Source organism: Cricetulus griseus, chromosome 9 (assembly GCF_003668045.3).
Source record: "Cricetulus griseus strain 17A/GY chromosome 9, alternate assembly CriGri-PICRH-1.0, whole genome shotgun sequence".
In the NCBI taxonomy this organism is placed as follows: domain Eukaryota; kingdom Metazoa; phylum Chordata; class Mammalia; order Rodentia; family Cricetidae; genus Cricetulus; species Cricetulus griseus.
This window is the reverse complement of record NC_048602.1, coordinates 4,358,971-4,369,094: the sequence shown is the minus strand read 5'-3', so window position 1 is coordinate 4,369,094 and position 10,124 is coordinate 4,358,971. Positions and strand designations below refer to the sequence as shown.

The following is a 10,124-nucleotide window of genomic DNA, read 5'->3' as shown; positions in this document are numbered from 1 at the left end:
TGGCATAAAGTCCTTTTTCTGTTGCCCCTTTGTGAAACAAGGTCTTGCTATGTTGTCTTGACGGGCCTGGAACTGAATGCAGACCAGGCTGGCTCTGAACTATCTACTGTTCCCGCTTCCCAAGTGCTGGGATTACAGGCCTGCACCAACCACGCCTGGCTAAAGTCTGAGCTTTTCCTTTGTATATCCAGCTTTGAGGTCAGCTTGTGGTTCTGTCTGTTTTACTTGCTGGGGAACCAACCCAGGCACTGGAGATACTCTAGGCAAGAGCTCCACCACGGCGCCAAACCCCTAGCCCAGTATTCCTTTAGGAACTATCCAGTGCATACAACTCAGCCTGGCATGCCTGGCCCCAAAGGGTCCTACCTGCAGCCACTACCAGCACCGAAGTCTCCGTCACACGGGTTCAGGGGCACCTAGGGTACCCCATCTCTCTCTCTCTCCCTAACCATGGCTCCCACAATTGGAAGGGGAGGGAGCCATCCGTTCCGCTCTTCATCAGGCATTAGTAGGGAGAGCAGGCGCGATGCTAAGGACGAACAGGAATGGCTAGCAAAAGGGGCTGAAGGATGGCTGAATCGGTTAGCAACTAAGAGTGGTTAGCAACTAGGAGTGCGCTTGCTGCTCTTGCAAGAGCCTCACACCCTTCCCGTATCTGCTCACAATCGACTGCTACTCCAGCTCCAAAGGATCTGTGACGCCTTCTTCTGGCCTCCTAGGGTACCCCCATAACTAAATCTTTTGCAGATTCATGTCTTTCATCCCAGCCAGCCCTGGGAAGGCAGTGGCAGGAAGACCTCTGTGAGTTCCAGGCCAGCCTGAGCTACACAGTGAGACCTTGTCTCTTAAGTAAATCTTTTTGTTGGTGGTGGGTTGGTTTTTTTTTTTTTGGGGGGGGGGGAATGGTGGTGATGGGAACTGAACCCGGGTCTTTCTTTTAAGAGCACTCAGAGCTCTTAATCACTGAGCCATCTCTCCAGCCCCGTTGTTATTGCTTGTAAGCGTCCAGAAAATAGTTTACTTTGCCAACCAACGTGATTTTCTTTGCGCACCACCCGGCCCAAGTCAGGAAGCTGGAGGCACCGCATCCGTGGCGGGAGACGAGACCACCACTCCCCCCCCTCTGCCCCGGGCAGCGCACCCCGGACCCCGGACCCCGCACCCCGGACCCCCGCGCGCGCTCACCGAAGTAGTCCCGCGCCGTGCGCGCTTCGAGCGCGCGCTCCAGCTCCCGGTGAGCGCCTCCGCCGCCGCTCGGCCGCGCTCGGGCCGCCCTCCCGGCCGGGGCAGCGGCAGCGGCTGCAACGGGAACGGGAACGGCCGGGGCGGGCTCCGGGGAGCGGGCGGGCGCGGAGGCGACGCCGGGCGGCAGCAGGTCGGCGGCACAGGCGCCCGCGGAGCCGCGCGAGCCAGGCTGGACACGCTGGAGCGCGCGCTGCCCCCCGACGGCGGCCCGGGGCCCGGGCCGGGCCCGTGGCGCAGGTCGTAGCCCAGGCTGGATGCGCTGGAGCGCGCGCTGCCGCCGTCCGAGCCCGCCAGGCTGGGCGCGGCCCCGATCGGGCGGCCGGGGTCTCGGGCGCCGCCTCGGGGCCTCCGGGCCGCCCTTTGGCTCTGCGGGCCCGCCGCTGGCGCCGCCGCCTCGTCCGCGGCCCGGGCTTGGGGGGCCCGCGCCGCACGCGCCCGGGGGAGCCGGCGGTCGGCTCCGGCTCGCGCAGGCCCAGCCCGGCCAGGAGCAGGGCCGCGTCGTCCGCCGCCGCCGCCGCCGCCGTCCGCCGAGCGCTGCATGCCGCACCTCCGCCCGCGCCGGCCCCGCCGCCGCGCCGCCGCCGGCCGCCGCCGCTTCCCGCCGCCCCGGACCCGCCGCGCCGCCGCCGCTGCCGCTGCATCGTCCGCCGGCCCGCAAGCCCGCCCGGGACCCTGGGCGCGGGGCGGGCGGGGTCGCGGTCGCTCGGCGTGGGCCGCGCGCTCGCCGGGGGCCGGGCCGAGCAGGGGAGGGGGGAGGGGGGAGGGCGGGGGCGAGCGCGCGCGGGAGGGAGGGCGAGCACGGAGGGGGGAGGAGGAGGAGCGGGAGGGATGCGCGCGCAGCCGGGCCGCGCCCCCTGCGCTCTCCAGGGCCCGGCTCGGCACGGGTGGGGGCGGTGGCGGTGGTGGTGGTGGCGGCGGAGGGACTCCTCTGCCCCGCCAGGAATGCGAGCCGGGAGCCTGCGCAGCAGCCTGTGGAATGTGGGGGGCGGCGACGGCCGGGGCGGAGGGGCGCGAGGGCTGCGCAGGGACGCGGGCGAGCCAGGGATGGACGGACGGATGGATGGATGGATGGATGGATGGATGGATGGATGGATGGCCTAGGCTCTGGTCCGTCGGGGGGGGGGGCTTAAGGGCGCATTCCGGATCTCTCTCACCCACCCACCCACCCCCAGGCGCATGGATGCATGGATGGATGCATGGCCGGCCTAGGCTCTGGTCCGTCCTGGGGGGGGGGGCTTAAGGGCGATTTCTGGATCTCTCTCACCCACCCATCCACCCCCAGGCCGATGGATGGATGGATGGATGGATGGATGGATGGATGGATGGATGGATGGATGGATGGCCTAGGCTCTGGTCCGTCCGGGGGGGGGGGCGGGGGCTTAAGGGCGATTTCTGGATCTCTCTCACCCACCCATCCACCCCCAGGCAGATGGATGGATGGATGGCTGGATGGCCGGCTTAGGCTCTGATCCGTCCCCCACCCGTCCACCCCCAGGCTGAGCCCTGAGCCCACAACTTCCCCGTCTTGGGCCCAGGGTTGCTCTGCTCATGGAGCGCAGCCTGATGCTGCCTTCCACCACCACATGGATGTGACAGCAGTGTGGGGATTCTAGGAGTTTCCAAACGGGACACCAGTGTGGAGATTCTGACAGTCAGCAACTTGTAGGTATGGCCCTCCCGATTAACATTCTGGGGCATAGAAGAGTTCCAGGACCACATCCGCCTTCCACCAAAATTCTCTTGGGCTGGAGCCATGGCTTAGAGGTTAAGAGCACTTGTTGCTCTTGCAGAGGACCTAACCAAGTTCAGTTCCCAGCGCGCACACACACACACACACACACACACACACACACACACACACACACACACACACACACGATGCTTCACAACCATCCTTAACTCCAGTTCTAGGAAATCTAACCACTAGGCACGAACGTGGTGCATATACACACATGCAGGCAAAACACTCTTATAAATACAATAACATCTAAAAAGCAAAACAAACCTGTTGATGGCCCGACATCCATAAGTCCCTACCTTAACTACAGAGCCACCACACATTTTGTTTTTGTTTTGGGTGAGGGGTAATTGCCCTGTTAGAAGAGCTTTGGTCCCTCTGGGTAAGGGATACACTGAAGGCTAACACAGACTCCTCTGTATTGTGACATGCCTCTTACCCGAGGGGACCTGGCCTTCCCTTCAAGGGCTTCTGTAACTGGATTTATAAACTGGCTCAAGTCTGGAAAGGCCAGGATTCTCTACTGCCCCCATCAAGTATTGCCTTTCTTTCATTTGTTCTCGTTTTCTGCTTAAGTACATTGGACTAAAAGGGGCACTGCATGGTCTTTCTCATTCATGGGTGATGGACAGGACTCAGCAACCTGCAGCCAGTGGCAGTTGCTGGCCTCGAGGACCTGCTGTCTGGCTGTGGAAAGGCTCTGAAAACTAGGTTACTGGATGAAGCATCCTCTGGCACTCCCAAGGTCGGGCCAGGCCAGGCCAGGCTCAGGGCTCAGACATCAGGACCTCAGGACTTAGGTTGTGTCAAACAGATGCTTCTGAGCTCCAGTCACGTGATGTGGGGAGCCACTGAGGACACATGGGTGGGGACTGACTCCCCACAACCACAAGGTAAAAATCTGTCAGATGCTGGTAGAGCAGTCACAGTAAAGAAAAGCAAACCCCATGTGTAGTGACCCAGTGACCCGGGAAGACAATGGTAGCACTCCCTGTCTTCCAGGCACCCTTTGCTCAGAGAGGGACAGGAAAGTACCCCAGTATCCCCTAGGGAACTAGTCTGCTGCAGACTGACTTGTGCGGTAGCCTGGCCTGGTGTTGCAAAGGGGCCAGCTGGGACACTTGTTTCCCAGATGGAAGTGAAATGAGGTGTCTGGCCCCATCCCCGATTCGGCATCCCCCCCCCCAACACACACACATATTCACACCTATCTCCTAGGACCTGAGGGATTCCAGTCCAAGGAACCACCTCATCATCTACCTGTCTGATGAGAAAGGAAAAACAATTTGGCCAATGATCACATTTCATTGATCGCATTTATCAGCCGTTTAAAAAATGAAAAGCAGCCGGGCAGTGGTGGTGCACGCCTTAAATCCCAGCACTGGGGAGGCAGAGGCAGGGGGATCTCTGTGAGTTTGAGACCAGTCTGGTCTACAAAGAGCTAGTTCCAGGACAGCCTCCAAAGCCACAGAGAAACCCTGTCTCGAAAAAACCAAAAATAAATAAACAAATAAATAAAATTAAAAATGCAAAGCTTGGGGGCTGGTGAAAAGGCTCAGGAAGGTAAAAATTCTCTTGCTGCGCTTGCCTAGCACCTTGGTTAGTTCCATCCCAGACCCCACAGTGGAAGGTGAGAACCAATTCCCAAAAGTTGTCCTCTGACAGCCGTAGGCATTTGTTGGAACATGCAGGGAACAAAACAGGGCTGGAGAGATGGCCAGCTAGCTCTTGAGGGCTTGTTGCCATGCCTGGCCACCTGCGGGAGATTCCCTGGACCCATACGCTGAAGAAGACTGGATGCTTAGCCACTGAGGCACAAACACAGGCATGTGTGCACACACACTAATGACCGTAATGAGCAGCAACACCTGAAGTATCTTCTTTATAAGCACTAACAGTTTTTTAAAGTGTCACTCCTAGGTTACGATGGTGAATGGCTGTAATCGGGAGGCTGAGGCAGGAGGATCACTTTTGAGGCCAGCCTGGGCTGCATAGCAAGATCCCCTAGAAAAGTTTGTTTGTTTTGTTTTGTTTTTGTTTTTGTTTTTCGAGACAGGGTTTCTCTGTGACTTTGGAGGCTGTCCTGGAACTAGCTCTTGTAGACTAGGTTGGCCTGGAACTCACAGAGATCCCCCTGCCTCTGCCTCCTGAGTGCTGGGATCAAAGGCGCGTGTCACCAACGCCCCCTAGAAAGTTATTAAATGGCTCAGTCCAACTTGCCCAGATGGAGCCTTCAAAATTTAAATAATATATTATTGTCCAGGGTCAGTTAAAATCCATTACTGACTCTAGAAATAAGTAGCAAACCTAAAACGCCCCCCTGTGGAACAGCAGAATAGGGCAGTTCTATGAGATGGAGTCCCTGGTGTGCAGTTCAATCTACAGGCCATTCATCCCAGCACTGGAGAGATGGGGGCCAGCCCGACGACTGGAGCAAAAGGATCACAGAGGCAGGGCTTGTCTGAGCTACAGAACGAATTCAAAGTCAGTCTGTTCAGTGGAGTGAGACTCGATCTCAAAATACAAAATAATACAAGGAGCTGGGGGCAGGGAAGCGTGGCAGCGGGGAAAGAGACTTGCCATCAAGCCTGGGACCCACAGGGTTGGAGAGAACCCCTCCCCCGGAAGTCATAGCCATCTCTGACCACAATAAATATGTAAGCAAGTAAGCAAAGAAATCTTAAAGCCCAGTTGGAACCCTCAGTACCACAAATGAACGTGTGTGTGTGTGTGTGTGTGTGTGTGTGTGTGTGTGTGTGTGTGTAAATTGTTTATGGGTGGGAGAAACCAAATAGGTCATGGTGGCGCACGCCTTTAATGCCAACCCTTGGGAGGCAGAGGCAGGCTGATCTTTGTGAGTTGACGCCAGCCTGGTCTACAGAGCAAGTTCAAGGACAGACAGGGCAACACAGACTCTGTCTCAAGCAAACAGAATAATGGGAAAAGCTATGATAAAGTGTATAGGAACTAGTATTCAAACTTTTGCCTTCATTGTAATTTTTGTTGATTGCTTTGTAGGTCTTTGTAGCTCTCCCTGTGATACTTGGGGCTCATAAAATCTGAGGACATTGGGTCTCCTAGAACCAATGTCATAAACCATTGTGAGCCGCCATGTAGGTGCTGGGAACCGAACCCAGGTCATCTGGAAGAATAGTCAGTGCTCTTAACTGCTGAGCCGTCTCTCCAGCAGCCCCTATAAGAATTTTTACAAGCTGACACAAGTCAAAGATATTTAGTAAGCTTTTTATTTTACTGAGTTATGAGAGCTTGTTACATATTTTGAATGCCAGCCTACTGTGTGTTTTACAAATACTTTCTGCCAGTTTATGACTTGTTTTTATGTGTCTTCCTGAGAATGGAAGTTATTTGGGGTGGGGGTGGGGGCCTGGAGAGATGGCTCAGCAGCTAAAAGCACTTGCTGCTCTTGCAAAGGACCTAGGCTGGGCGCCTAGCTTGCACACTACAGCTCACAATCGTCTGTAACATCACTTCCGGGAAAATGGTCAGCATCTTCTGGCCTGGGCGGGCACTAGGCACGCACTGTCATACATGCAGGCCAAGAACTCAAACGCATAAAATAAAATGGTGGGGTTTGGTTTTGTTTTTAGACAAGAGTCTCACTATGTAATCCTGGCTGGCCTGGAACTCACTCTGGAGACCAGGCTGGCCTCGAACTCAGGGATCCACCTGCCTCTGCCTCCCTAGTGCTGCGGCTAAAGGCGTGCACCACCACCACCACCTGGCCTTACTTTTGGTGAGGTCCACGCCTTGGTTCCTCTCCTCATTGCTGGGATGAAGACTTGAAAAGGAGGCCTACCGAAGGAGAGGCTTATATTGCCTCATGCTTTCAGGAGAAATAATCCACCAGCGGAAAAGCGAGGCAGCCAACGTCTACAGTCAGGATGCAGAAAGATGAACACTAAACTTGAGTTCATTTGCTCCTTTCCCCCTTTTTATCAGGCAATAATTTCTTCAGAACATAACCAAACACAACAGAGCACTGTGGCCCTACAGTTCACTCGCTCTAGTCTCTTCCTTTCTCTATCTCCCTCCCTCCCTCCCTCTTTCCGTCCCAGGCTGTTCTCAAACTTGCTCTGTAGCCAATAATGACTCTGAGCTATTAATCCCAGGTGCTGGGATTACAGGCATGCTCAGTTTATATTTGTTTTCCTTAGCGAGAGCACTTAAATGTCTCAAACTTTTGGCTGCAACTTGTGTTGAATTGATGAAGGAGAAAAATGTTCCTTCTTCTTCTATGTGTAGAATTCAAGTAGCTGATCCCCAGTATAAAAGTATCTATAAAAATACTTCTCTAAATATATCCACTCTAAAAACAAGCCAAATGGAGAATTCTGGACCTCAGAAATACGACTTTAAAATGCAGAGAGGCCGCCTATCCTCTGCCCTCCTCCATACAAATGCTGTGGCATATGGGTGTGTGAACACACACACACACACACACACACACACACACACAACCTAAGCATGCATACATGGAGGGTTTTTTGTGGCTTTGGTTTTTTAGTTTTTCTTATGGACTTCGTTTGTATGTCCACTTGTGCCTGGGGACAGTGGAGGTCAGAAGGCCCCTGTGACTGGAGCCACCATTTGGGTGCCAGGAATGGAACACAGGTCTTCTACAAGAGCAGCCACCGGTCTTAACTGAAACAGTGCTCTTAAGCACCAAGCCATGTCTCCAGTCACACACACACACACAATCTTTTCTAAGTAATATAATTTTCAGCTGGGCAGTGGTGGCGCACACCTTTAATCCCAGCACCCAGGAGGCAGAGGCTGGCAGATCTCTGTGAGTTCGAGGCCAGCCTGGTATAGCACAAAAGGATCTGGAATGTAGGTGGTGGTGGCACATACCTTATACCTTAACCTAGCACTCAGGGTTACCCAGCCGAGGCAGGTGGATCTCCATGAGTTTGAGGTCAGCCTGGTCTACAGAGCTAGTTCTAGGACAGCCAAGGCTACATAAAGAACCCATCTTGAAAAACCATAAAAGTGAAAACAGATAAAGGGGCCTGGAGACATGGCTCAGTAGTTAACCATACTGACTGTTCTTCCGGAGGACCCAGGTCTAACAAGTGCATGGAACAAGTGTATGTTCCAAGAAAATTGACACCCTCTTCTGGCCTCTGGGTACTGCTACAGGCAAGTACATGATACAGACAAGAATGCAGGCAACACACCCATACACATAAAATAAACCTTATTTTTCACAGGACATGGCTTTCTGTTCTGGACTTCACTCTGTAGAGCAGCCTGGCCTCGAACTCACAGAGATCCACCTGCCTCTGCCTTCCCAGTGCTGGGATTACAGGTGTGAACTTATGCCTGACTAAAAAAAAAAAAAATCTGAAAAAATATGGCCAATGTTCTAAACATCTCTCCCATCTCAGAGCCTCTGGCCTGTTTGCCCAACCTGCCACTCCAAGCCAGGCATTCCTGAGGTAGGCCTAACACACCCTTCCCCATTGCACCCAGTATGAATTGGTGTGAATAACCATTACATTTGAGTGTGAGATCCAGTCCCAACCAATGGGGTAAAACATTGTCACTACCCCACATTAGGGTAAAAGCTAGGTGAACTTCCTGCTTGAGTGCTTGTCTGTATTAGGTCTTGGTGTACCATTCTGGAAAAGTCAATTTCTTTGCCAAATTACTTCCAATTTGCTTGTTAAACTGGGCATGGTGGTACCTGCCTTTAATCCCAGAGCTCAGGAGACAGTGGCAGCTGGACCTCTTGTGAGTTTGAGGCCAGCCTGGTTTACATAGTAAGTTGCAGGTCAGATCCTCTCTCAAAAATCCTAAACCAAATCAGACAAACCCCCAAAAAGCTGAAGTTAAAGGCATGTGCCACCACATCCAAAAAGTTAAACGATTTTAAGGTCCCACGACTGACTATGACATAGGTCTGTAAGCCTAGTTCTTAGAGGCTAAGGCAAGAGGATTGCAAATGTATGCATCTTTATTTTATTTTTGGACAGGGTTTCTCTGTGACCTCAAACTCAGAACTCTGAGATCCACCTGCCACTGCCTCCCAAGTGCTGGGATCACAGGTGTGCGCCACCACCACCCGTGCCATGTGCATAAACCTTAAACTTTTAAATTTATTATTTTCTGAGTATCTTGCCTGCTAGCACCTGTAGGAAAACTGTCAGATCCTCTGGAACTGGAGTTGTGAGCCACACATGGGTGCTGGGAACCAAACTCAGGTCCTCTGGAAAAACAATCAGTGTTCCTAATTGTGAGCCATCTCTCCAACCCCAGGTTTTCTTTTTAATTATGAATACATAGTGTCTGAGTATGGGTTTGAACAGCAGAGTACAAAGCTCTTCACTGCTGAGCCATTCTCCAGCTCCACACTGCTTGCCAGCCAGCCTTCTCAGGATGGAATTACAGGCTGGCAGCCATGCCTACCTCATATTTAGAGGAGTTCTGGAGAATCCAAACTCTGATCTTCAGATTGACAGGCCCTTGAGCTACTGAGCCATCTCCAAAGCCCCTCAGGGTTTTGTTTGTTCGAGACAGGGTTTCTCTGTGTAGCTGAGCCTATCCTGGCACTCGCTCTGTAGACCCGGCTGGCCTCGAACTCACAGAGATCTGCCTGCCTCTGCCTCCCAAGTGCTGGGATTATACAGTGTATTGCCACGACATGTCCAGCCCTTTTGTTTTTGTTTTTAAAGATAGGCCTTCTCAATGGGCAGTGGTGGTGCATGCCTTTAGTCCCAGCACTTGGGAGGCAGAGGCAGGCAGATCTCTGTTTAAGGCCAGCCTGGCCTAGAGAGCTAGTTCCAGAACAGCTAGGGCTACACAGAGAAACCCTTTCTCAAAAAAAAAAAAAAAAAAAAAAAAAAGAAAAGAAAAGAAAAGAGGGTTTCTCTATGTAAAACCCTTGGCTGTCCTGGAAATCAGCACTGTAGACCAGGCTGGCCTCGAACTCACGGAGATCCACTTGTCTATGGTGTGGGCCACCACACTGGGCTCATGCCCAGTTTTTTAACCTGGGTGCCGGCAATTAAACGAAGGCCCCAGTCTTGCATGGCCAGAGTCATCCCAGCCGGGAGACAGTCCTCAGAAGCACAGAGTTCGGCATGCCTGCGGTAGATACAAACCCACTAAGGCAGCAGAC

At 53.5% G+C, this 10,124-nt stretch overlaps 1 protein-coding gene across 1 annotated transcript in view; it reads right to left on the bottom strand.

The window, feature by feature from the left end:
- The window catches only part of Wtip (WT1 interacting protein), a 25,072-nt gene extending 22,072 nt beyond the window's left edge, over positions 1-3,000 (bottom strand). Inside the window, 7 exon segments of the mRNA XM_027430251.2 lie at positions 1,186-1,247; positions 1,249-1,287; positions 1,289-1,323; positions 1,325-1,413; positions 1,416-1,544; positions 1,547-2,262; positions 2,759-3,000. Of these exon segments, the coding sequence (XP_027286052.2) occupies positions 1,186-1,247; positions 1,249-1,287; positions 1,289-1,323; positions 1,325-1,413; positions 1,416-1,544; positions 1,547-2,262; positions 2,759-3,000 (1,312 nt within the window).
- Positions 3,001-10,124: the final 7,124 nt, after the last annotated feature.